Source organism: Tursiops truncatus, chromosome 1 (assembly GCF_011762595.2).
Source record: "Tursiops truncatus isolate mTurTru1 chromosome 1, mTurTru1.mat.Y, whole genome shotgun sequence".
NCBI lineage: Eukaryota > Metazoa > Chordata > Mammalia > Artiodactyla > Delphinidae > Tursiops > Tursiops truncatus.
The window spans coordinates 177,526,783-177,553,903 of NC_047034.1; the positions used below are offsets into that span (position 1 = coordinate 177,526,783).

Below are 27,121 nucleotides of genomic sequence, written 5' to 3' on the forward strand. Positions count from 1 at the left end.
AAAAGGAATCACACAGTAAGAGAATTGAGCAGACTGACTGAAATTACATCACGCGGCCTGAGGGCTAAAGAATCTAATGTGTCTAGAGCCTGTTTTATTTTATTTTTTTTAAGTGTATACTGTGTCATTCTGGATCATTTTATTAAATGATCAGAAATCACGACCCCTGACAGCACCAGGAAGGCCTCTATTCTGGAAGTAGGAGAATGCCCGGGCCACGGTGGAGTCACTGTTGCTTTGTTGCCGTTGCCCCGCGTTCTCCGAGGGCACCCAGGGCACGACTGAAGCGCAGACCCGGGACTCTGGGGGAGGGCAAGGTCAGGGTGTTACGCTCCGCTCTGCTCTCTGGAAACTGGGTCCCCTCCTTGGGTCTTACTTTTCTTGTCTGAGGAATAAGAAAAGGAGGAGGAGGGGGAAAGGACGAGCTTTGCGATGCCTGACAGGTGTGTGTCGAATCTGGACCTGATGCATCTTGGCCTGCTGCCCCCCACCCTTTTACTTCCCAGGTAAAACATTGGCAGATGTTTTGCCTAAAGCTAATGGAATCATCTCTGCTTAAGAAATTTGAAAACATGGACACCTGCACACTCACGAGTCCTTTTAGTACTAAGGGCTGTTGGTTTTCTCTTGCAGTCAGTTTGTAAGTTTTGATTATAAGTTTATTTTTTGCCTCATCTTTCCCGTCAGCAGTAATAAAACAGAATCTTCTAGACTACAGAGATGCACGTTAACGAGTATTATGTACTATGGCAGAGTGGGAGGAAAGGATGACCCATCATCAGGGGCTCTGCTTTATGTTACTTCAATCTCTTTCCTCCTCTTAACAGCCCTGAATCTTCTCTGGGAGCCTCTGTTGTTGAAGTCTGTGGAGGTGTCACATTTGCTAATAAGCTGCTTTTCCAAACAGGCACTGTCAGCCTAAATTAGTCATTTTCTTTTCTATCTAGGGTTTTTTTAGGGTAACAGTACGAAACAGGCTTGGTGATCCATTTTTGAAAGGAAAGTGTTAGAAAAGGAATTTAACAAGATCTTAGTAAGGGAACTAGTTGACCTGGACCCCAAACCCAGGTAACATTAATCTAAATCTAAAATAGCTTTGCTTGTGGAAAACACTGGGCTCCGGGTGTCTGTGGTTCCCATTCCTGTGTCCCCAGCAGAACACCGCTTGGGACTCATGTTTCCATCAGACAAAGCTGTTCCACGCTCCTGAAGGAGCTTAAAGGTGGGATGGACCCTGAATACTTGGAATCTTCCCTCCCAGTCAAGTCCACAGAAATGACATTCTCCAATCTTTTAGCAATAACTAAAGTTAGAAAATTATTTTCAGATTGTCCTTTGGGATAGCCCAACTTCTTTGTCAACTTCCCAAGTTTTTCACCCCAGAAGGGTCTGACCTTGGTAGTTTGTTTTCCTCATTAGAACTCTCTGACTTTATAATCACCTCACATTTTTCCTTCCTCCCTCCTCCTGTCCCCTCCCCACCCCCTTTCTTTAAAACCCCTGTCAAACATTCCAAGGATCCGTTTAGATTATCTTGCAAACATTCCAAGGATCCGTTTAGATTATCTTGCAAACATTCCAAGGATCCGTTTAGATTATCTTGCAAACATTCCAAGGATCCGTTTAGATTATCTTGCAAACATTCCAAGGATCCGTTTAGATTATCTTGCTTTTAGGCAAACTTTCAGAGGATCCTTCAGTTGCCCACACATTTAGAGTCAGTAAGCATCACACCATATTGTCCTCTGCTGCTTTGAAATAATTTTAGGGCGTGGAGAATTCCACTGTTAGGAGGATATGCATGTGCAGGAGAGGCCCTCTCCTTCAGATGAATATCTGGACAAAAGGGATTCTTAGAGCACAAAACCAAATGTCATTGTCAGTTTCTGGGTAACCAACTTTAGATGTGCCTTAGATAATATTATACAGGGAATAAGAGAGAGGAGGGGCTTCGTTTTCGCCTTACATCAAATTGAATTCCACTGAATTTTCATACCCACTCTGTGTGAGGCTCTGCTGGGTGTTGTGAGACCCCTTTATCCACTGTTCACTGTCATCATTCTTCCTCTGGTTGAATCTTCCATTCCCATTGTTGCTCATTCTTCTGTTATTCAAGTGATATGTTTTGTATTTAGCTTAGATTTTTAGAAACAATTTAAAGACAATATTGTATTCGAAAGGAACTTCTTGGTGACTTTAGACAAATAAACGTCATCTGTTCTTTAGCTGCTAAGATCTCTGCAGGAGCCACCATAACCTTGATAATTGCCTGGCAGTGTGGCACCCTTGACTGATTTTGCCTGTGGGTGTGAATGAGTGCTTGAGTTGGATGCTGTTGCCACAGGCCGCCTAGAGAGCAGATAGAAGCCACACAGTTGCAGACCCGCTTCGAGTGCCTCTCCTACGCCTGGCAGTGTGCTGGGGTCCACGGGCGACACGGGTGAACCTGTTGCTTTGTGTTCTCCAATAGGGAGATCGGGAAGGGCGCTGAGGAGGAGGTGTTATTTGAGAGGAACCTTGAAGGATGGATAGGATTTTAACCGGCAGAGTTGATAGAGGTTAATGGAAGAACAAAGGCATAAAAGAATGTGGGTAGCTGCTTAGTAGCCGATTACCCAGTTTGAAGGAAGCTATGGGTGGAAGAGTGTTTAAGACAGCTTATTTAAAGCCAACCACTCTTTATGGGAAGACAAGTTTATCTTTAATTTAATAGGAAATAAGGACTAATGACGTATGTTTGAATGTGGGGAATGATAGGACTAGGACCGTCATGGAAGATTAGTCTAGCAGTGACAGGATGATGGATGGAAGTGGGTGGAGAAGGGGGTCACGGTTCTGAAACTCGGCTACACATTAGAATCACCTGGAGAACTTTAAAACGTCCTAGTGCCCAGACTGCGCTCTGAATCAGAATCTCTGAGGTGGGACTCGGGCGTCCATGTTCCAGGCTCTGAGAACCACAGGATGGGATAAGGACTCTGGTTCTAGTGAGAGATGTGGAGAGCCCCGAGTTTATAGCAGTGGTTCTCAACCTTGGTTGTACACTGGAACCACACGAGAAACGTTAACTAACACACACACAATGGAGGCTTGGGTCCCACCCCAGAGACTCTGAGTTGATTCACCTGGGTTATAGCCAGGGTGCTGGGGTTCTACGTACAGGCAAGGTTGAGAAGAGCTGAGGTAGAGGCCGTGAGAATCGAGAGGAGGGATTAAAATCAAGAGGCCTGTGGAGTTACAGTAAGACCCTTGTTATGTGCCAAGGTGCTGTGCTGAGCACTTGACGTGAGTTGACTCATTTATTGACATTCTACAGAAGAAGCAGCTGGGTCACAGACGGGAGGGAGAACTTTCCCGAGGTCACAGAGCGATTGGTAGAGCCTGCTTTCCAGCCTGGCCTCGTGGTTCCAGAGCCCTGCTCTTAACCTACTACACTGCATGGCCTCTCTGGAGAAGCCTGGCTGATTGGAGGTGGGAAACAGGGAAAAAGTGGAGAGATGCCATTCAGATTTTGTGTTTTGGTACAAGGGAGGAGGCTGTTGGTACTATTAATAAAATTGTGAAATCAGGAGTACTTGCTTTAGGGGAGGAGAGGAGAGCTTATGTTGAATTTGAGATGATTGTAGAAGATACAGGTAGGTGTAGCAGTTAGACATGAAGGTCTGAAGATAGGAGAGCTTTCTCGTTTGCAGAGAGGGTTCACAGTTGAGGAAACTGGACTTGAAGAGGTTAATTAGCTCACTGAGGACCACAGAACTAGTCAGTGGCAGGGCAAGGATCGGATGAGGTTGCCAGGGGTAACAGTGCAGTGGTGGGAGGAGAGACTCGTAGGGAATCTTTATGTTGAGGGGCAGAAGGATGGACAAAGTGATGAAGCCACTTGGCACGAAGTCAGAAAAGGAATAGCTCAAAAGGCAGGAGAAGGATTTGTTTAATTTGTTAAACATTATGTTTAACTTAATAGGAAATGAGGAATAGGTACATATCTTTTAATGTGGGCAATGATAGGACTGGGGTTGTCCTTTATATAACTTAATTGAAAGATTGGTCCAAGGCCGGGATGCTGAGGCATGTCTACCAGTGTTGATTGCACTGCCGAAATAACCGATAGTCCAGGCCGCATCTGGAACTTGGGGAAACAGGACGGAGATGGCAGAGGAGCTGAGAGGCTAGAGATCACAGTCAAGAAGAAGAGATTGGGGCTTCCCTGGTGGCGCAGTGGTTGAGAGTCCGCCTGCCGATGCAGGGGACACGGGTTTGTGCCCCGGTCCGGGAGGATCCCACATGCCGCGGAGCGGCTGGGCCCGTGAGCCATGGCCGCTGAGCCTGCGCGACCGGAGCCTGTGCTCTGCAATGGGAGAGGCCACAGCAGTGAGAGGCCCGCGTACCGCAAAAAAAAAGAAGAAGAGATTGTGTGGGATTCATAGTGACTGTGCAGCAGTAAGTAAAAGAAAGTTTCTAGTTTTATATCTTAGATGTTTTCATAGAGTTCCAGCCATAAGTGGATGGCTAGGTTGGGATAAAGGGAGGGCACCAGGAATTGTGGTTGCAAACACAATATCAGAGGGGCTCTGGGCAAGATTTTTCATGTTCCTGAGAGTGCTATCAGAAAGTAGGGTAGAGAAAGGGCCTTTTAGTGCGGTGTCCGATCACTGAGGCAGTGGGGAGGCTGGCTTGGCTGGTTGATGTTACGACGAGGAAAGTGTCTAGAGGTGGTAGGTGATGTGGTCAGACAGGAAGGAATGCGCCCAGAACGAGGCTGCTGGCCCTGTCATTGGAGGGCTTGAGAGGAGAGGGATGTCGTGTGGGTCTTCTGTGAGGATGCTGACGGAGGGGGGCCTCGGGTATGAGGGCATTTGGAGAAAAGGGGGCGGGGAGAAGACAGTAGGTCTCTAGGGTGTAAGGATCCAGTTGGGGTTGCGAGGGTGAGACGTCCCGAGTCAGAAGTAGGGATTGGGAGGAGAATAATGGGGAAGGGGCGCGACGGAAGTTTGTGCTGTGGCTGATCGTTCTAGGAAAGCTGAGGATTGGCCCCTGGGTGCTGCCCTGCTGGGTGATGTGCTTCTTGAGGGCCAGTGCATGTCTCAGAGCGCCTTCCTTCCCAGTGGGGCTCGGTCAGTGGTAAACTGAGTTGAGTTGATATGTAGAGGTTGAAGATGGAGGCAAGTGGTGACGAGGGAGGATTTTGTGAATAGAACAATATTTAGAATTTGAGAGCACAGGTTGGAGTGTTGGCTCCAGAATATGTTGTGTTATTTGTTTCCTCAGTCACTCAACAAGTACTAGGCATTTAACTGTGTAACTAGGCGCCGTCTAAGCTCTAGAGATAGAAATAACGGTGGACACACAGTTCTAATGGTGCCTGCATTCTGTTGGGGAACAAAGACAAATAAATGAACACAAATAAGGTAATTCAGGTAGATTCCATGAAGAGGATAAATGAGCTGCACCCGGGCTCTAGCAGGGCGGGGCTGCCTTCTTAGGGGAGCAGCACTTCTCATTCCAAAGCACCTTCTGCTGAGCAAGTCTGGGCAGCCCACACTTCTGCTAGTTCAAGTCATTTTAGGAGGAGCGATAGACGTCTTTCTAATAATTCAAGTTACTTGACCCCCATGTGGTGATCTATGGGGTCGTGTCTTAATTGCCTGTAAACTGTTCCTTGTCAGACCAGATAAATGCCTTCAGGACCCAGGAGCTTTTGGTGAGCTTAGAACAGGCTGAATTTGGCTGAAAGGTGAAGTGGGAACTTTGTTATGGAAGTAAAATCATGTTGCTGTCTTTCACGTGAAATCCACGCACTTGTCATGCATAGACGTGCGTTTTCCAGTATGGGGGACGCAAAACGTATTTTTAAAGGCGAAAAGATTCTGTAAGCCGTTTTCATGACTTTTTGGATTGGGGGAAAGACCAGAAGATGAGGGTCTGGTTCTTGTTAAAACTTTTGCTGATAATCTTCTGGTCGCTTTGGATGAATGTTCTCTATGGCCAGGAAGGGAGAATGGGGAGAAGTTGTGAAGTTGTGGCTAAACCCCAAAGGCGGCTCTGTCTAGCCCTGGAGTTCCCTTTAGATGTCACTGTGGTTTCATTTTCTTTGATGGCTCCTCAGTGTGATGTGTTTTATCAAACAGACCTTAAAAAAAAAAAAAGGCATGAAGGAGCTTGATAAGTAAAAAATTCATTTCCTCATTATGGAGAACATTTCTTTCATCCTTTATTAGGCCACAAGAATTTTGTCCCACTGTTCACCATCCTAGACAGTGTTGAGAAGGTCCCACCAATCCTGTCTGCCTGCCTGTGGTCAGAGCAGCCGGGTCTTCTGGAGCCCGGGAGAGGTCTCAGAGCTCTCCTCAAATTAACTGGGGGACAGAAACGCACTGCTGGTGGGCGAGATTTCCTCTGCATGTGTTCGCTGCCATTGTGTCCCGTTCTTCTTTTGGTTCACGATTTGATCAAAATCAAGAAAGTCTAGTTTCTCCTCCTTATTTTTTTTCTACCCCCTCCCTTCACTTTTACTATTCTCAGATAACTCCCCATCTGTCTGTAGAAAACCACCCACTTGTAACGTCATTAAAGTTTGGTGGTAAAAAACAAAAGTGTGGGTAAACCTGTTTCTGGTTGAGACCAGTTTTCATAGCTTGGCCATTCATTGATCTTCTTTTAAAAAATAGAGTATTAACTAAATAATTAGGCTCCTTCTGGCCCTGAAAGGCCCAGGTTCTGATAATAGGATTTGTCATTGAAGAACGTTCCTTAGACGCCTGTCTTGTATGTGCAAAGGACTCTGCCAGATGGCCCCAGACAGGACCTCCCTCACTCATGGAGAGAAATGGCAGTGATGGACTTGGGTGCCCAGAGCCTGGTACCAGGCAGATTGTGGGAAGTTCCGTGGTGGGGTCGCAGAACAATGCAGGGACAGAGGAGGGTGACGGAACGTGGACACGAGATAGTGAACATACTTGTTCAGGGTCACACCAGTGGTAAGTGAGAACACCCAGGAATCCAAGCGAGATAGTCCAGCCCAAGAGCGGCTCCGTGGCGATGTTGCACAGGATCCCCAGACAGGACGTCATGGCAGCGGACTTCCCTGCTGGTCCCGTGGTGAAGAATCCGCCTTTCAGCACAGGGGACGTGGGTTCGATCCCTGGTCAGGGAAATAAGATCCCACATGCCGCGGGGCAACTAAGCCCCATGCACCTCAACTAGAGAGAAGACCCAGCACTGCATCGAAGAGAACGCGTGCCTCAATGAAGATCCCTTGTGTGCCACAACTAAGACCCTACAAAGGCAAAAAAATAAAGAAAATAATAAATTAATTAAGTAGAATAAAATTAAAAAAAAAAAACCAAAAACATCAGGGCAGGAGATGCAGAGGCGGGAGAGTGCGGGGCATGTTCAGGCAATAGCAGGGGGCTGGCTTCCGTTGAATCTAGGGCAGCTGGGGCAGACGTGCAGGCCAGGTGCTACCCCCTTCCTTCTTCTTGCATTTCTCATAGACATTGTTTAACACGGCACTGTCTCCCGCTGAGCTGAGATGAAGCCTCAGTTCATTTCAACACAACTTCTAATCCAGATGCTTGTGTCTGGTGGGAGCTGAGGCTGGAGTGATAGAACGGAGATCACTGAGCACTTTAATTGCACACTGTGGAGTCTGAACTCTTCATTCTTCTTGAACAGAGAAGTGCCATAATCAGTATTGGAATTCAAAGAATGGCTTTTACCTCAGTGGAACGGCAGTTAACACAGTGTACGTCTTCAGGGGCGCCATCTGTCTGGGTTCTAGAAAGTGTTTTTAATAACCCTAGTTCGGTTCTGTTAGGTAAAAGCAGAGTCTAATAAACCTAGCCGAGATGTGGAGCGTGCTCGGCACCCCCAGGAGCTCCTGTCTTCCTTTTAGGTACAAAGTTAAAAGTGTTCCTCATAGAGCCCCTAAAAAAGCTTTGCTTAAAAAGCCATATACTCCCTCCCAAGTTTACATTGGCATACACTTTTTCATCATAAGGATGTAATTTCTCATGTGTCATAAATATTGACATTTGAAAATAAAACTGTCCCATCACTTTTTAATTTTTATTTATTTATTTTTTCCATCACTTTTTAAAATACATCCACTGCATTTTGGCTGCCATCGTCATTTATACCCATTATTGTCTGTTTTTTTTTTGTTTGTTTTTGTTTTGGTTTTGCGGTACGCGGGCCTCTCACTGTTGTGGCCTCTCCCATTGCGGAGCCCAGGCTCCGGACGCGCAGGCTCAGCGGCCATGGCTCACGGGCCCAGCCGCTCTGCGGCATGTGGGATCTTCCCGGACCGGGGCACGAACCCGTGTACCCTGCATCGGTAGGCGGACTCTCAACCACTGCGCCACCAGGGAAGCCCTATTGTCTGTTTTAAAAATACATGAATGGGCTCCTTTTTAGCAGTAATATTTTACAATTTATCTTTTCCCCCCCTAACATGTCACTAGTAATTTTCCAGTCTACTTCCCCATAGACTTTATTCCTGATATAAAGCATTTTTTGCTTGAGAGTCTATTGTCAGATCACGCTTTCATACTCCCTACGACAGACGTGTGCGTTTCAAATATGTGTGCGTGTTGTCATTTCCTTTAGCAATAAAGGTCTAAGTGTTAAAAGAAAATCTTCTCTGATTATGTTATCAGAATAATTTTTTTTAATACTTTTTTTTTGGCTGCGTTGGGTCTTCGCTGCTGCGCAGGCTTTCTCTAGTTGTGGCGAGCGGGGGCTACTCTTAGTTGCGGTGCGCGGGCTTCTCATTGTGGTGGCTTCTCGTTGCAGAGCACGGGCTTTAGGTGCGCGGGCTTCAGTAGTTGTGGCATGTGGGCTCAGTAGTTGTGGCATGTGGGCTCAGTAGTTGTGGCTCACGGGCTCAGTAGTTGTGGCGCACGGGCTTAGTTGCTCCGTGGGATGTGGGATCTTCCCGGACCAGGACTTGAGCCCGTGTACCCTGCATTGGCAGGCAGATTCTTAACCACTGCACCACCAGGGAAGCCCCTGTTATCATAATAATTATTAGTGCACAGTTGATCAAAACAACGAGATATTATAAAAGTTGATAAAATTTTACTTTTTGTTTAATTTTTTTGGAAATTAGATGATTCCGTTTTTTAAACACATTAGTTCTTGGATGAATATTACTTATTGTAAGAGTGAAGCCATATTCTGCATCAATTTTGTTCTTACTCTTCACTTATTTGTAGATGTAAGTGCTCAGAAATCTTGTTTACATAAATAGATAGGAATGATAGCTTTGTCACTCCGTTATTGAATTCCTTCCATAATCAAGAAATATAATTTATCATCAGACTTGATTTTCAGTAATCTATCAGATGACACCTCCACAAGGTCCTCCTTCAATTTCGTTGAAAGTAAAGAACTGGAAGGTGCCCGAGACTTGCATGAGGCTTCCGACTGTGACCTTGGAGTTGGTCCCTGCGTCAACAGGAACATCGGTGTCTTGAATTGACCCTTTGTTTGGTGGCTGGAGTTTCTGCATAGGGCAGTGCTAGTAGCATTCCAGATGGGAGAGAGGGATGCCTTTGTGTGCGAAGTGAGGGGAGGAAGATTGCTAAAGGGGAGGTGGAAGAGGAGGACTGCACCTGCCTCACAAGAGTGTGTTCTCAGGCAGATGAATTTTAGGAAAGAAAATATATGAAAGTTGAAAGTTTGGAAATGAATTCCCTTAAAATTACTTGAGTCCGTGTACCCTTAAGAAAGTCTTTGGTGTCTGCACACCCTGCTTTGCAGACTGTGGACCTGCCTACAAACCTTGCTTGTCCGGCCCACTTCCGGGCGCTGGGAAAGCGCAAGGAAAGGCCCCCGTAGCATCTGGACCGGCCTTGTGGAGAGGGCTAGCCTGGGAGGCTTCAGTTGGTCAGCCTTGGGCAGGGAACGAGGCCACACATTGCTTTGGTGATTTAGTGATGAATAAATTACTGTCCTTGCCCTCCAGGGGTTTATAATCTGAGCTCATATTATAAAACAAAACAAAACAATACCCCGCCCCCCCCCAAATCTGACAAAAATCAAAATCTTCTACGAGAACTTGTTTAATATATTATTAAATAAGGTATACGTTTATTTGCATTTTTTAATGTTTTGATGACTGGATTTCAGTATAACTGGTTTCCTTTGTAATCTCACTTTATTTTCGGCATTTAAAAATCATTTTTAGAAGAGGTTAGGCTTTACCAGACTGCCAAAAAGTTCCATGGCATAAAAAAGATGAAGAACTGTGTTCTGAGTGCTGGCCTCTTCCAAATACCACAGTTAGTCAGTTTCCAAAGAGTCCTAGATGACAATTTCAATAAAACGGTTTCATGGAAGGGCGCCTCATAGAGCTTTTGGTAGGACTGTGGTGTGATGTTATTGGCTTGGGCATGCCCCATAGATGTTTCCCATGTTACATTAGACTGTCAGACTTGGACCTGGTACAGTCAGCTTTCCACATCTTCAGGTTCTGCAACAGTGGATTCAACCAACTGTAGGTAAAAAATATTCAGGGGAAGAATTCCAAAAAGTTCCAAAAAGCAAAATTTGAATTTGCTGCACGTCGGCAACTATTTACATAGCAGTTATTGATACATTGTATTAGGTATTATAAGTAATCTGGAGATGATTTAAAACACAGGGGAGGATATGCGTAGGTTATGTGCAAAGACTGCGCCATTTCATGTAAGGGGCTTGAGCGTCTGCGGATTTGGGTATCCTGGAGGGTCTGGGAACCAGTCCTCTTTGGAATCAGGCACTATCTGAAGGAGCTTACAGTCGCCCATCAGGGAAACACCCCCCCCCCCCCACCCACACACACGGTTCTCGAGGGTCATAGGCCTTCCTTGCCCCTATTCCGCTGTAAGAAATCCATGTGAGGGAGAAAACTTTCATTATCTCCAGATTGTGTTTCACAACAATTGAGAATGTTCTTGGTTTTATTATTAAGTAATGTGAACCCGTGACTTCATAGTTATTGTTTGCTTTGTTTCTTTAACATCTCAACGTGCATTATTTTCTTCCCTGTGCTTTCTTCAGCAGCTTATTTGCTCCACGCACCAGGTCCCCTGACTTGAAGCTACAGAGCTGCATTTAGATCAGGTTTCTCGCATGCTGCTGACTTTATCTCATTTACAGTATCACATTTCTGTTGCCATACACTGTGTGATCTGGGCCTCCCCACAGCTTTTTAACAATTAGTAATTGAGCAGGAAGTGTGTTTTTATTACAGTGGCCTTTTGATTTTGATTTTACAATCGTGTAGTGTTTAGCAGAGAGCAGAGGTGGGGAAGTGGCCCTCTGAAACACATTTTTGACAGAGAGAAGTCTGTTGTTTCAGCCACTTGGCTATCTGTCAGCAGTTCTCAGACTTCCCCCTTGTGTTGGTTGCCTGGCAACCTGGGGCTGGAGCAATCAAACCGTGGCCAGTGCTTTTCCAAGCCCAGATTGGGAGATGATTTATTGGTGGAACTGTAAGCATGGTAAACCCAAGCCTCAGAAATTGACCTTTTTTTTCTTTTTCTTTCTTTCTTCCTTTCCTCTCCTCTCCTCCCCTCCCCTCCCCTCCCCTCCCCTCCCCTCCCCTCCCCTCCCCTCCCCTCCCCTCCCCTCCCCTCCCCTCCCCTCCCCTCTCCTCCCCTCTCCTCTCCTCTCCTTTCTTTCTTTCTTTCTTTCTCTAGGAGTTTATAGAAACCACATCAAGAAAAAATAAAAGAAAGGGTATCAGTTGGAGGGTTTTGTTGTAAAACTTTTAAAGAATAAAATTAAGGCCTAGAGTGAGCTTGTTATTCTGTGTCTATCAACATGTGTATAGAATATATTTAGTTGCGTTATTACCCTTTTCTTTCATTTTACTGCAACACCCAACATTTAAAAGTTAGTGCTTTTTTGGGTAAATTAGGATACTTGGGATGTCACCTTACCACGAGAAACTCAGCCCAGGGAATGCTCATAGCTTGCCCCAGGGGTCATCTGTGAAGCTTTGATAGAATCAGGCGTAGAACCAGAGCCCAGCTTTCCTAATGCCTGTGTCTATATTCTGGATTTAATGCAGTAAGCATAAAATGCTGATTGCTCTTCTTATTTTTCAAAATCAGCTGAAAACTCCAAAGACCCTGCATTACGGTCTGCTCTGTTAATAGATGCTTAAGTAGGTCTTCTTCTTCATATGTGTGTGGACTTGGTATGGGCAAGGGAATCCTGTCATTGTAGGACAAGTCAATTCTGAATTTTCAGATTCCTCCCACTTCCTGCTTCTGCCTTCTTTTTATTTTTTTTAAAAAATATTTATTTAATTTATTTATTTGGTTGTGCCGGGTCTTAGTTGCAGCAGGTGTGCTCCTTAGTTGTGGCTTGCAGGCTCCTTAGCTGTGGCATGCGAGGCATGCATGTGGGATCTAGTTCCCTGTCCAGGGATGGAACCCGGGCCCCCTGCATTGGGAGTGTGGAGTCTTAACCACTGCGCCACCAGGGAAGTCCGTATGCTTCTGCCTTCTTTGCTCCCGCCCCCTCATTTATAATTATAACTTTTTAACTGTGAAAATTATCTCATTGATTAATTTTTGCTATAGAAGTGAGTTTTAAAGCTCTTTTTGAGAGTTCTCCTTCATAGACTCTCAAATACTTTCTCCGGTATTGCAAATGAGGACTATTTGGGGGCGGGGGCAGGGCAGGGGAGGCGGTGTCCTGTGGTGAGGGCAGTCTTCATGAGGGCAAGGCACAGAAGAGCCTCAGCCTGACTCAGCAGGTTAACCATTCCCTAAGCATTTCTTTTTGTAAGATTTTAAGTAAATACTTTGGAACTCAAACTCCACTCTGCTTGCAGCCCAATGTATCCAACTGTGTATGTAAATGCACTATTAGTATGTTTGTATTCCATATAAATATACAGGTTGAATCGGTTTGTGTGTGTAATTTACACACAGCTGTGTTCACGCTCCCTTAACACCAGTATTTTCAGCAAGAGTGAGGTATCATGGGAGCACTGTTGTTCCAAACAAAAGCCGGCAGAGCAGCCTCGAGGTGGGGCCCATTACCAGCCCCTGACGTGGGACCCTCCCTTGACAGACTCTCTTGTGATAGACATCCTGCGTGGAGGTAGTATGCGACCAGACGGGTGCCTGTCATAGAAAGAAAATAGTGACCGCCAGTTAGACCAGGATCTGCCTTGTGACCCAGTTTTGCCTTTTGTAGTTGAAATACACTCCTCTTCCCCCTCCAGCCCCCTGCGTTTCCTAAAGGGATACTTGATTTTCCTCTCATTTTGGAGAGCATTCAAAGTGACCAAAGTTAAATAAGGAGCCCTAGCCCTTGTCATGTTGTCATGAAAGAGAAACAGTCCAGGAGCCGCTTCTATGGCCCTGGAGCTGGACAGGGCCTCAGTGTCCCCTGTTTAGGAAGTGGCGCAGGAGTGGATGGTAACAATTTCTAGACTGAGTTCTTCTGGAAGACACGTTTCACTTAATTTGAAATAACAGGCCTATATGATTTTATTTCATTTAGGACTGTATGATATCATTGTCCAGTATTCTAACAATGTATTTATTTTACTTCCCTACTAGAAAACTTGTAGTGCTTTAGATGTTTTAATGTTTTATCAAAAAGGAGCAGGGATCATCCTAAACTTGTGCTGTCCACTGTGTAACCGCTGGCCACACGCGGCCGTTGAGCACCTGAAATGTGCTATAGCCCGAGTTGAGATGTGCTGTTAGTGCAAAACAGACACTGAATTCCACAGGCTGAGTAGGAGAAAGGCAACGTAAAATATTTCATTACTGATTTGTATATTGATTACACGTTGAAATGATGCTATTTTGGATATATTAATGTGTTACTGATGTTCATTTTACCCCTTTTTAAAATATGGCTACTGGAAGATGAAAGTTACCTACTTGGCTCACATTTGTGGCTCACATTCAGTTTTTATTGGGCGGCCATTGACCTAAACACCTTGCATTATAATTTTTGCGAAAGGCCTCCCACTAAAGAGTTCTACTTCTTTGTTGTCTTGTAACTTATAGACAAGCCACATTTCTTTTTCAGTTTATTCCCTGTTCCTTCTGTGCCAACACCTACTTTGTTAAAGAAGCTGAACTTTTTAGTGACTTAATTATGAGCCACTTGACCAAGAACATTTACGTGGGGACTACAGTGCTATCACAGGGAGAGAAGGTGCCTCTTATGTCCGTTTGGCTTCGTTATTAGTGTTGGGTTATTTTTAATTTGGGTGTAGCTGGGCAGCCATAATTGGCAAGAGGTATTTAGCTGGCGGTATTTCTACATCTGCTAACGCTTGCTGCTTAACTAGCCAGTTCTCATTTGACTTGAAAGTGCATTGAAGCGTGCTGCTCCGATATTCACCCTGTGGCAATGCTGTGTTAGGCCTGCAGTAATGAAAGGACTTCAGCTACTCAGCATAATCATCTAGACTCAGAGGGTCACATAGACAGAGATGTATAGGATGGCTCAGTGGCCTTTGCTAGTGGGCAAAGTTGCTGTGTAAACCATCCAACATAAGGTCATTTTCCTGTTGGGCATGTGGTCTTTGAAAAATGGAGTGACTTTTTTTTTATGTTTGCGACCACCTGGGAAGGGTTTTGCGCACAGGTGTGTTGAAAAAGGAAATTGTGGGCTTCACTCTGGGTGGTGAGCCAGCATCAGGGAGTGGACTAGCGTGGTGTCTCTAGTGAGACTTGTATGTTTGAATGGACAGGAAAGGTGGTGTTGAATCATTCTGTAGGTAGTAATTAGAGAGTCAGAAACTTAGCACTGAGCATAGGTCAGGAGACCTTGAGTCAAGCTGCAGGGCCAATGGCTGGGAAATAAACAGCACTGTAAGAAGGCCAAACCAGTTCACCTCCCAGATACATTCATTTTTTCATTCAGCCAGTGATAGTGGTCACCTGCTCTGTGTGTCAAGGGCTGTTCTAGGTGCTGGGGATTCCCTCATGTACTCAGTATCGTACATAGCATGTCATGTCACGTCAGGGCAACAAGAGCTCAGTGTTAACATAGAGCAGGGGAAGGTTACAGAGAGTGATAGGGCCTGCGGATTGTCTGAGGAAGTCTAATTGGAAGATGGTTTACTGGTTGATTTAATTAATAGTTGACTAACATTGAGGTTAAAGGTTTTAGTAATGAATCTTGTATTGGTTTCCTGTTGCCGCATAACAGGTTACTCCCAACAATAAAGATCACCTCAACTTAAAACAAGAATGATCATTTGTTATCCTGTTTCTGCAGGACAAGAATTTAGGAATGGCTCAGCTGTGCCTTCTGACTTGGGGTGCTTTCATGAGGCTGCAGTCAGATGGTAGATGGGGTTGGAGTCATCCTGAAGGCTCCTTCACTTGCGAGTCCAGGCTAGGAAAACTCAAATGGCGGGGGGCTGCACAGCTGGAGCTTCTGAGGCATCTCTCTCTCTCTCTCTCTCCGCCTCCCTAGGTGGTCTCCCCAGCATGGTGACTTCTGGATAACCATACTTCTTAATGTGGTGGCTCAGGGCTCCAAAGACACATGTCCAGAGAAGGAGAGCCAAGCAGAAGCTCTGTTACCTTTTATGCATGCCCCAGCCTCAAGCTACCAGTGCCACTTGTGCCCTGTTGGTCAGGATAGTTACAAAGATCCACCCAGGTTCCAGGGCAGGGAACAGAGACCCACATCAGTGGAGTGTCTTCATCACACTGTAGGAGCAGCATGTAGGATGGGATGGAAATAAGAGTCTGTCACAAATACAAAGCTTTTGTGGTTATGTGTGTTTGTTTGTTTTGTTTTAAATAATGTATGATCCTTGCCTGAAAAGTGAGAGCTTTGACCAGCTTAGATGTTCTAAAGCTTCCTTCCGACTCTAATATTCTCGGATTCTACTATCATTACAGACATGGCAGGGAGTGAGTGTTGAGCTGACGACTGCCTAGCTTTTGTAGACATTTCTGGAGCACGTCAGCAGAGCCAGCTGGGGGTAGGATGACTGCTGGACTCTTCTTGCTGGCCTCAAACACCTTAGGACCTGGCACTTGAGTCACCCTTTGTGTTTCTATAGCTAATCTTTGGTGGAGGGGTGGGGCAGAGGCAGGGGGGATAAAACGGTGATGAGACAAGGAGCTGTCTGTTGTCACAATGCTCGTGAATTGAGGAAGGTAGAAGAATCAGGGCAGGATCATACCTACCTACCTACCTCCCCCAATTCTCATTCTCATATTCTTTGGCCTTTGGAAGATTGGAAAGTAAAGGAACCAGGAAAAAGAGCTCTTTGGTATTATTCCTCCATGACAGCTGAATATTCGGAATCTGCTGTATTTGACCCTAGAGAGGACTTCTCTTAGAAATGGACAGGCTTGTATTTGGGCTTCTGTTCTGAGGACCATCAAATCTTTTGGGATGAGTGGGGGAAACGGGTCTTTTTTGCAAAACCTAGGATTTATTTAATGTTAAAGGTATCTTAGACCGATCTTCTGCATTTCCAGGTAAGACAGTTGATAAAACATATCATGCATTAACAGGGTCTCTTTTTGGAAAGACTTTAGCCATCCTCCTGTCTCTGTGTAGGAGAGAGGCCACCTGCCTGACTGCAGCTCCCAGTGATGGAGAACTAGGCATCCACTGTTGAGGCTTTACGGATAGATGAGAGAAAGCCCGCCACTCCTCTTGCATACGGAAGCCCGGAGGAGGCCTAGTGACCTATACAAGGGTGTCGTTATTTGGTGGCAGAGCCATGCACTCCAAGCCAAGTGTTTCTGTGGGAAAAATTTTAACATGGACATACAGCATACAGTCTCTGGCACTTTTGCTTCAAAGAGCAAGTGTGTATATGTTTATACCTAAAATTTCCTTTAGAGGTTTTCTGTTTTTTTTTTTTAAGACAGATAATACCCTTTAATTCCTCTGATACGTATAGATACAAGAGAAAGTTTTCTGCACCTGGATTCCAAGCAATTAATCCTATTTTGAAATCTCATCTCTCTACTTCTCCACCCTTCCTGATTAGCTATGGATTGGGGCAGGATATTTAATTTACCTAAACTTCCAGATTCTCCACCTGTAGCACGGACCCAGTGACACCTACGTTGGAGAGTGTATTGAGGAGCCTTGAGGAGGATGTGGTCTGGGACCCACCAGTATCCATGTTGCGACTGTGACGTCCTGAGACAGTGGAAGATGTTACTCTGGATAGAAAGCGTAGGACAAGTCTGAGCTAGGGAAAATGTCAGGTCTCAGAGACTTGAGAACCATCAGTAAAAATGTGGTTATTATTTTATTTTATTTTAAAAATTTATTTATTTTTGGCTGCGTTGGGTCTTCGTTTCTGTGCGAGGGCTTTCTCTAGTCGTGGCGAGCGGGGGCCACTCCTCATCGCGGTACACGGGCCTCTCACTGCCGCAGCCTCTCCTGTTGTGGAGCACAGGCTCCAGACGTGCAGGCTCAGTAGTTGTGGCTCACGGGCCTAGTTGCTCCGCGACATGTGGGACCCTCCCAGACCAGGGCTCGAACCCATGTCCCCTGCATTGGCAGGCAGACCCTCAACCACTGCGCCACCAGGGAAGCCCTGTGGTTATTATTTTAAATTGTGATCCTATTTGCTGTTTTTAAACTATAACTAGTTGAATGGAACTTAACTATTAACTAGTTATTCTGGAATACTGCTAGTAAATTCAACGTGTACTTACAAAGTAGAGTCAACAAGAAATTAGAAGCAACATCCCAGGAAGCTCGGAGATGCCCACCACGGCTTGCTGGCCTGTCTCCTCTCAGACGCACTGCTTCCGCTGCTGTTTATTGAAAACGTCATGCTTTACTTGGGTCGTCCTTTCGTTGATGTGTTAAATATTTTAAATCAAAACCCAAATGATACTTTTCAAAGCAGTATCAATAGTGTATCTCTAGCCGGAAGCGTGTTTTCGATATGGGGTGATGGGAATCTGTAACAAACAGGGTTATATGGATGAAATGCAATAGGTTCTCATCTGGTGGTTGCTCAGTGAGAGCCACTGTTGAGTGAACAGGTAGGAGTCCTGGAATACAGATGTCTGGAAAGGCGTTTATTTCTTCCGCTTGGCATCGGTCTTCTCTTTTTTCTCCCTACCCCTCATTAACATAGGCCCACATTTAGGAAGCGTCTTCAGTTTTCTGCTGCTGCTGCTTCTCTACACCTTCAGAAGACCAGTGGACAATTCCTCTTACTCTCTGCCTGGCTTGTGGGCTTACACTTTTGTCTCTCCACTGGGGGCAACTGTGGTTTGCTTACTTGCAGATCTGCCTGTTCTTCAGTCCCCTGAGAAGCAGCAAGTCATTAACATAAAATTTTGTGCGGAAAACAGGGTAGAGCAGGAGCCATTTTCACAGTGGGACTCACTTTAATACCTGCAGTGTTTTCCAAACAGTTATGTAAGAGGACTGAGTAAGAGTCGCTTTTCAGAAGTCCTGGTGAGTTTCTGACTGTGATACACTAGTTAAAATTCACCAGAGGGAGTTAATTTTGAAAGCTCTCAGCCAGGGGTTAATGCAGAGTTATCTTTTAGCCATTTTTGCAGCATTGCCCCTCTCCCCTGGCTCCTCTCCTCTTCTGTAGACACAGGTCATATCCAGCACTTGAGATGAGCAGCGTTGGGAGTTTCACGTGCACACGAGGGAGATAAGTGCACCTTAGTCTTTGGTCTCATCTACCCAGTACTCCTCTGGGTGCAATCCAATTTGATATTAAGAGTAATCTTTTTTGAGATAGGTAGGGCAGGTATTTTATGGCCAGTTTAAAAGATGAACAAACCGAGACAAGAATAAATTAAGTTTCGAGAATATGGCCTTTATTTGTCCATTCGTAGACCTTTGAGAAACACTTAAAATCTTGAAATGCAAACGCAGGCAGCAGGTGCCCATCGTAGCCCTGATCCACACACTCTCCTCAACTCCATTTTTAGCCTTCACCCCATCCCTGAAGTTCCCTGACTGTTTACATTTGTCAGTCTTGACCCTCCCACCCTGGTTCAAGGATTTGGTGACACGTGGTTAGTTTTCCCATCTGTAAAATGGAGATATTAGTAGCCCCTGCCTTGTAAGGTTATTGCGGTGCTTCAGTGAGTCAGTTGGTGTAGAGCCCCTAGGAGAGTGCCCGCCATGGGAGTACTGCTCAGTGCTGGCTGCTTTTATTGTTGAATAGGTGGTGCCTCCCTGCCTTTCTCTCATCCCGACACAGGACAGTGAAGCTGCTTGCCCCAGGCCAACCCTGGTCCACCCCTTCCCCCCACCCGGTGGGAGACAGTCAGTGTCTGGGCAGCCGGTGAGGCCGTCATCGCCCATGGGCACAGGGCTTGGGAGGCTCTGAGCTGGGGCAGGCTCAGCAATAATGAGCGGAACTTTTGAGCTTGTTACTTTATCATAAGAGAGAATGTTATCGCATTTTCACCCAATTACGTTTATCCCTATTACGTATCTCCCATTTCAAAAGTGGCTGTGTCTAAACAGCCGTGTCAGAATTACTCTGTGGAACAGAGAAGCAGACCAGATCCTAGGACTTCTGAGTTTGAATCTCACATTCTTTCCATTCTACCAAAAATGAGAAATAGAGCTCCCCAGATTCTACTCAGACCCAAATTTAACAGCAAGTACTGTGTTCAGGTAACTCACTTTTTTTAAAGCCAAGAATTAAATGTTCTCTACCAGGAACTTATAGGTAGATAACTTCTGATGGTGACATGAAGTTTCAGCTCAATAATAGAAAAAACTATAGCAATGTGTCTAAAACCTGGGGAGTAATTATGTAACATGATTATCACTACAATGGCAATCATTTTACAGTGTATAAACGTATCAGATTAACATGTTGTGTACCTTGTAACACAGTGTTGTATGTCAAAATATATTTCAGTAGATAAAATCAAAATTGGAGCGCAATCACAAACTAAGTTGTAAAACAAAGCAAAGCACAGTCTCCTTGCCATTAATAAATCTGTATGTATATTTGGGTCTCATCTGGCTATGACGATTGAGAAATAGAAGAGGACTTGTCTTCTGCTCCCAAAAAACACACAGGTTGATTGAAAACAAAGAGCACCAGAGAAAACAGTGCCAACACCCGGGGAACCTCAGCTCACGGCTCTGAGAGTGGCCAGACTGCAAGCCTGCGGAGCGTAAGAAGCAGGGCTGCCCGGCACTCGGAGCAGCGGCCCAGCCACAGCTCCCGCCTCGGGAAGGAGCAGCCTTCTTTCTCCTGCACCCTTGGCATCTTAGCAGTCTAACGTCTATACACCATCAGGGACAGAACAGCTAAGGGACAGAGACATAATTCATGAGGCCTTGAATCTCAGCACTGGAAATGCTGAATTTCAGCTCAACTGCTAGAATGCTATTAAGAAACAGACCGCGTCTGTGAACTTTCGTTTAGAAGCTTCCAGTACCTGTCTGTCTGTGAGTCGATAGTGTTAATTATGAAATTAAAGTCTTAAAAAAAGTCAGGGTCTTCATTTGCAGAGAGATGAATGAATTGAGGGAACGGAGACTACAGCCTCAGTAACCTATTTAACATACTGACCTATTCTAATCATTGACCACTCTGAGTGGGTTGGCTTTGTTTCGATTTTAAAGGCTACTCTACATTTCTGGTAAACCACAAGGTAAAGGCTGGTCTCTGAGAAGCAGATGTTTTGCCAGTTTGAGGCCTTGTGGCTTTCCATAGAGAAGTAACAGTACAGGCCACATGAAGCTTTTACTTCCTTTTTTTAAAAAAGTGGGGCCAGTGGTGCTTTGCACTTGATAGCATAGTCATTGATATACACTGACAGCAGTGGTTTGTGTTCACCATCAGATGTCAAATCCATATTTCTGGAAGTAGTTAGTTTGAAATGTCTGTGAGACAAGTGTTCCCAAATGGGCTTGGACCATAGATTAGCCTTAGAAATAGTAGTGAGAATCTTGGATGGTATTTAGAGCCATGGGAGCAGTGGAAGTCATATTGGGAGGGAGTTTGTGGGGAGCAGAAAACCTAGAACAAAGCCTTGGGGAGACTCAGAGGTGGAGGAGAGAATTAAGCCACCAGGTGATATGAGAAAAATCAGCAGAGTTTGGTGTCATGGAGCCGGTAAGATCAACTTTGTTATCAAAGTTCAAAATGGACCCTTTGGCATTTAACAGTCTATTTCCACTGTGACCACCCTAGCCCAGGCTCTTGTCATCTCATGGTTTGTTTCATCTGTGTATCACAGACTTGGGAGCTCCAGCTGCCTAATGCTATAGGGAGGCAAGGTGGTATAAGATACAATTCCTGTCTTTTCAGAGCTCATAGACACTATGAGTACATAAGGCCTTTTACAAATAAATAAATGCGAAGTGAATGGGGATGGGGACTGTCAGGGAAGTCTCATTTTGGGGTGGGAGGGATTTGAGCTTGAGTTTGAGGTGAACTGGAGGTAGGCTGTGGAGAGAAGTATTAAAGGTACCCCAGAGTCGGAAGTTCAGACAGAGGTGGTAGCATGGACCAGTTGGCATTACTGGACATCTGTTTGGAAAGGTAGGCCAGGACAGGATCCTGGTGCGCCTTGAATGCAGGGCTAAGGGTTAAACACCACCTGAAGAGGTCAAAGAGCTATTCTTAGGTAGGGCCTGGGGGCAAGATGGTGTAGGACTCATGATGAAATCCGTGGTTTTGAAAAGTTCCTCAGCAGAGGCTTGTAAATGGCTGGATGAGGGAGATGGGTTAGGAAGCTGGCTAGTAGGAAGGAAGGGTGAGGGTTTGGCCTGCGACTACTGCTGGAATGAGCGGGAAAGGAAGGCACTGAAAGACCTTTCTTAGGAAGAATACTGAAGAGTTGATTTGATTTGGAGGGGCAGATGGAAAGGGCAGAGTCGCAGATCATGGGACCATGACTGAAATTGCTGACCTCCGTAGACTCTTGGCCCACTTCACCGAGACTGTGGCAGTAGTGCTGCAGGGCATGGATTTTGGAGCCCGGGTTTGAATTCTGCCTTGACCGCTGAGGAGTTGGGTGACCTTGGTCTGGTTACTTAACCCATGGTGCCTCAGCTTCCTTGTCGGTAAAATGGAGATAATAGCAGTACTTCCTTTTAGGTTGTGAGGACTTTGAGGCTCCTGACATATAGTAGGTACTTCATAACTGTTGAATGGATGCTGTTCAGAGGATTATAACAAGTGGAGGAATCAGGGTCTGAACTCACGTTTGCAGAACTCTCCCACATTACCCTGCTCTTCCAGGTTCAGCCTTTCTCAGGTGCTCCTTCACTGGGCCGGCCTCTCCCAGTGAACCTGTTGCGTGTCCTCACACATGCATGGCCCTGCCATTCCACCATCTGACTCACGCCAGAGCCCACCTCAGCTTTGTATAGACTCTCCCTGTCTGATTGCCACTTCCTATTCTCTGCCTCTGTCTTTCCTGGAGGGCCTTCCCACTCCTCCACACCTGCAGATGCTGTCTGCTCTTCTCGATCTGCTTCCGTGAAGGCATTCTGAACAACAGTCCATCCCTCTTCTCGGCTCCCTTGCAGCACTGGTGAGCTGCCCTTCACTACTTCATGCTTGGCCGACCTAAGTCTCAGATTGTTCTGTAATCACCTCACATTTATCTTACCTGCAAAAAATGAATCCCTTTTAATAAAGGTCCATGGCTACCTTTTTTGTTGTTGTTATTTTTAAAATTCCTCCCAGTGTTAGGTGCTCACTAAATACTTAACTTCTTAACGAGTAGATTAAGAAGCATTAATTCTGAAGGCTGAGGTTGGGCTCCGGTCATCCTCATCTCACACCTGGGCCCCCTCTCTAGCCTTTTTAACTGCATTGCGGCCAGTCTGTCCCTAATGCACGCCGAGGGCCACACTGCCACCAGAGCAGTCTCTGTGCCGTCTTTTCATGGAACGCTCTTGCTTACACTTCTCCGCTGGCCTACAGCTAGGAGCAGAACTCTTCAGCCTGGCCTGGAAGGTTCTTTGCAACCTGACCCTCTCCCCACCTCTTCAGTCTTACCTGCTGGGACTCCACTCCGTACACCCTGCCCTCCTCGCAGTTCCCAGGGTGATCTGTGTGCCCTTCCTGGCTGACCCCTCTGCCTGGAGCCCTGCTGAGCCCACCTGAGAGGCTCATGCTCCCCCTTGTCTCGCCCCTACGACGGCAGCAGAGTAAGTTGCTTCCTCCTCCTGACCCCACCTCCCGCCCTTTGTTCCTCTGCTGCTTTTCGTTGGGGCCCAGAGATTGATCTGTTTACCCTGTTTGCCAGGCCTGCTCCTTGAGGGCAGGGCAGTCTCGTTCCTCTCCACATCCCGGTGGAGATGTGAAGATGTGGAGGTGCTCTGCACGCAGCCCGGGATGCGTGCTGAGCATGTAAATGATACTTTTTTCAGGTAACGAGGGTCACTCTGCTTCAGACTAGAGCAGAGCTTGCTTCTTTCTTGTGCCTTGCCAGATTTTTCCTTTTGAACTATACGAATTATGTTGAAAACTGACAGTGATGAGTCATATCTTAGAAAGGGGTGAAATCTGAAAATGCAGAGCCTCCAGGAATGGAGTAGGAGGTTGCAGATCGGTCTTCCCGGCCAAGTCTGGCTCTTCACTGAATTCGCCCGGCTGGTCTCAACCGCGGGGAGTGGGAGGGACTCCCCTCCCGGTGGGCAGGTGATTTATTGGCTGGGAAGCTTCCGCGGTGATTTAGTTGTGAAACGGCGCCCTGCGAGGTGCCGGCTGAGGCCTGGGCCGGGCGGGAGCGGCCGCCCACAATCCCGGGCCGGAGGGACCTCGGGGGTCGTCGGGGCCAGCCCCCCCCGCTTCGCAGCCCGGGTGCGGCGGGCGTGCGCTGCTGACTCTGCCCGCCCGGGGGGAGGTCCGGAGACGGAGCAGCCCGGGGAGGGCCCCAGCCCGGAGCCAGCCCCGCGGGCGCCCTCCGCTCGCGCCCGCCGCGGCGGGGAGGAAGTTTCCGTGCTCCGCCGCCCGGGTCGACTCCCGCTGTTCGGAAGGAGGAAACCGAGGTACCGGGCCGGGGTCCCGCGCGGGGCCTCGGGGCGGAGGCCGCAGCCGGGCCGGCGGGCGGCGCGGCGATCCAGGCCGCCTTTTGCAGCCTCCCGCGGCCGCGCTGGGCTCTGCGCGCCGCTCCGGCCTCCTCCCCCGGCGGCGGCGGCGGCGGCGGCGGCGGCGGCGGCCGCCCCAGCCCCGCGCCCCGCGCCGCGCGGCCCCGCCGCGGTCACACGCCGAGCCGCCCGGCCGCCTCCGCCCTGCGCTTTGTGGAGCCGGAGCCCGAGCCCGAACCCGAGCGCGAGCCGAGTGACAGGCGCGGCCTCCCGCCACCCGGACCCTGAGTGCGGCCCGCGGCGGCCCCGCGTACCTGTGGCTGCCGGCGGTCGGCCGCGCGGGACCCGACTTCGCGGGCCAAGGTGGGGTCCGGGGATCCGGCAGTGGCCCCGCTGTGGCGGGGAGGGGCTGCCCAGGAGGAATGGGACAAAGTGAAAGTCCCCGGGCTGCCGAGGGAACGGGGACGGGGAGGGGCCGGGAAGGAGGAGGGGTGCTGGTGTTTGGGTGCCTGGTGCCCCGGGGCGGCTCTTGCGGCCGGCGTGGCGGGGCACGCAGGCCGGCCGGGGTTCGGGCCCGGTGGATTGCCGCGGTGCTGCTGCCGTCCTGGTGAATTCCCCGGACGAACGAAAGGCCTTTGAAGCCTCCAGGGTGCCCTTCTGGAGAAAAGTCTCCAGCTTTGCTCCCGTTCCCCTCTTCTGCTCGGCACTTTGGGAAGCTTCGTTCTCAGGTGGGGACCAGTTGTGCTGTTTTATTGATGGAAGCACGGAGCGTATGTGTTGTTTATACCTCCGTGGACCGATGCAGAGACCGGAGGCAGCGAAGGCACAGACGGCTGCTTGCCTCAGACACGGGACGTCCTCCTCAGCCTGTCCGAGTGCGGGACTGGGGATCTGACGGAGGCTGTCTGGGCGCGGGTCCCGGCTGTGCTGCTGAAATATTCCCCCAGCCGTGTCGACGTTCCCTAGCTCGGACTTCTTTGGGGTTGTTATTCTGCTGATTGCAGAGATCTTTGCTGACATCCTGTGTTGTTTTTGGCTTTTACATCCCATTTGTTGTTTCTTTTTATCACAGAAACGCTTCGTTAAGGGGCTCAGGCAGTACGGCAAGAACTTCTTCCGAATTCGAAAGGAGCTGCTTCCCAGTAAGGAAACAGTGAGTACAATTGGACTTTATGTAACTTGATTTTTTCCTCTTCGCTCCTGCTGCTTCTCCGCACTTGATCTTGTGAAATGCTTTCCTTTAACCCTGTGTTGTGCTGGCCTCTAGGATTCTATTAATTTTACTTCCTTCACCTTTAGTTTTAGCTCAGGATTCTAGATGGTAAAGTGACTGATTATGCTTATCCCCAAGAAAGTGGATTTCAGAACAGAAGAGTCTTTGGCAAGAGAGGTTGGGGGGGGCGGGGAGTCTGGGGTGTTGGGGAGTTAACATCTAATTTTAAATACAGTGGGTGAAATAGAAAATATCATTTATCGCTAGTTTGGATTTGGTTATTGACAAAAGTCATCAACAAACAATAGAGCTAAGAGGTTTGTAGCTCAATATACTTTAAATTCTCTGGGGACTTTTATTTTTTTTAATGTTGCTAAGTTTTGAAGAGTAGTTGTACCTAATTTTCCAGCCCTAAAAGTTTGCACTTTTTATTGGACAGATACACAAGGATCCCTGTAAGTTGCTTGAAATGAGGTTTTTAAAAATTCCTTTGATATTTCACAAAGCTGAGAATCAGGTCTGATGAACGCTCTTGTTAAACTTGGGGTAGGTGGGTTTGCTAAGGAGGCTTGGGAGTGAAGTTATGTAAAGAGAATGCTAGCAGGAGATTCATTCAGTCTTACCTGAATGTGCCTGTGGTTTCCTACAGGTGGTATTGGAGGAGGGTGGGGAAAGTCCTCCCTGCGGCTAGGCCAAGGAATAGGGGAGACGGGGGTTGGGGGGGTGGGGGTGGAGGGGTGGAGTAGGCCAGCCACTTACCAGTGCCTGTGGCCCAAGTACTACAGAAGTGCACTTCAGGACTTGGGGATGGGAGGCGAATATTTAGACATCGAGTGCTGCTTCCCCCACCCCAGGTTTTGGGAGTGGATGGAGGAGAATACCCATGAAGAATACCCATGACAAAAGCTGATGGGTTGGTTTGGGTTTTGGTTTTCTAATTGGGTATTGTTTATTGATTTCCTCTTATTCAATTTTGGTTCTTTTATTCAGGTTTTTTTTTTTTTTTAAAACCGTTTCTGGACACGTTTTCTGTACAGCACCTTATAAACAGACCTCATAATAGGGGAGAAGCGTTCTGAGATTTCAAGTATAGCCTCATATAAATTGGTGGTTTGCATTAATCAATCATAGTTAGATTAAGTTTTCAGTATTTATTATACATGTAAATATGCTGAGATGGGTCATTTTGAGGATAGTTGAAAAAAAAAAGCTTGTTTATGGACATTAAACTAAAATATATTATCACTCTATATAATCAAGTGACTTTTTGCTCTTTCCAGAACAGAGTGGTAAGAGGTATTTAATGTGGAGCAATGAAAGAAATACTTTTTACGTTTTCTGAGGATTTCAGTTATTTGAAGTAAAAACTAAAAAGGCTTTACCCTGTAAAGTATAGGAATTTTGGTTTGGCCCAGTTGGAGTGAAAATGAGAGAGATCTTTGAGTAGATTTGAGCTGATGTGAGGGGCCAGATTATAACCTCTCAACTCAATTTTCTCTCTCCCTGTGCTCTGCTAAAAGTTGCAAAACATGAAGAATTTGATACAAGATATCCCTCTACAGTTATTTTATCTTTCTCTTTTAAAAAGTAAACTTAATAGCAAGATTAAGCACTGAATCTAAAATCTGGTGTCTAACATTTGGAAATGCCAGACGCTTTGCATTTTTATCTCCCCTGTGAAAAGGGATCTGAATAACGTTTAACCTAGGGAATGGTCTTCTAATCTGTTTTTCCTCTTGCTCTTGGTTGTCGATTATTCTTACTGATGATGTCTGACTCAGTAGTAGCCTCTTTTTTTGCCACACAGAAGTTCTCAGTACAGCAACCTTTTGAGCAGGTTCTCTGGTCTTTTCCAGGCGCCTCTTTCCTGAGACGCTTCCCCATCACTTCTCTGCATTCCCTGTT

At 46.8% G+C, this 27,121-nt stretch overlaps 2 protein-coding genes across 7 annotated transcripts in view; one reads left to right on the forward strand and one right to left on the reverse strand.

Annotated features, from left to right (window-relative positions):
* RERE (arginine-glutamic acid dipeptide repeats) overlaps window positions 1-27,121 on the forward strand; it is a 428,266-nt gene that overhangs the window by 341,394 nt on the left and 59,751 nt on the right. For all 6 annotated transcript variants that reach the window (XM_033843759.2, XM_033843770.2, XM_033843768.2 and 3 more), the window contains one exon: window positions 25,076-25,156. In XM_033843759.2, coding sequence (XP_033699650.1) covers window positions 25,076-25,156 — 81 coding nt within the window. The remainder of the gene's footprint in view (window positions 1-25,075; window positions 25,157-27,121) is intronic.
* LOC141277194 (uncharacterized) lies at window positions 18,787-25,164 on the reverse strand. The gene is made up of 2 exons (XM_073796611.1): window positions 23,208-25,164; window positions 18,787-22,577 (listed from the first exon to the last, which is right to left on the reverse strand). Exon 1 carries the CDS (start codon window positions 25,051-25,053, stop codon window positions 23,620-23,622), a length of 1,434 nt encoding a protein of 477 aa, XP_073652712.1. The 5' UTR covers window positions 25,054-25,164; the 3' UTR covers window positions 18,787-22,577; window positions 23,208-23,619.

Coding starts and splice junctions, on each gene's coding strand:
- LOC141277194 (XM_073796611.1), bottom strand. CDS start 25,053: ATGGGATGTAAAAGCCAAAAACAACACAGGATGTCAGCAAAGATCTCT.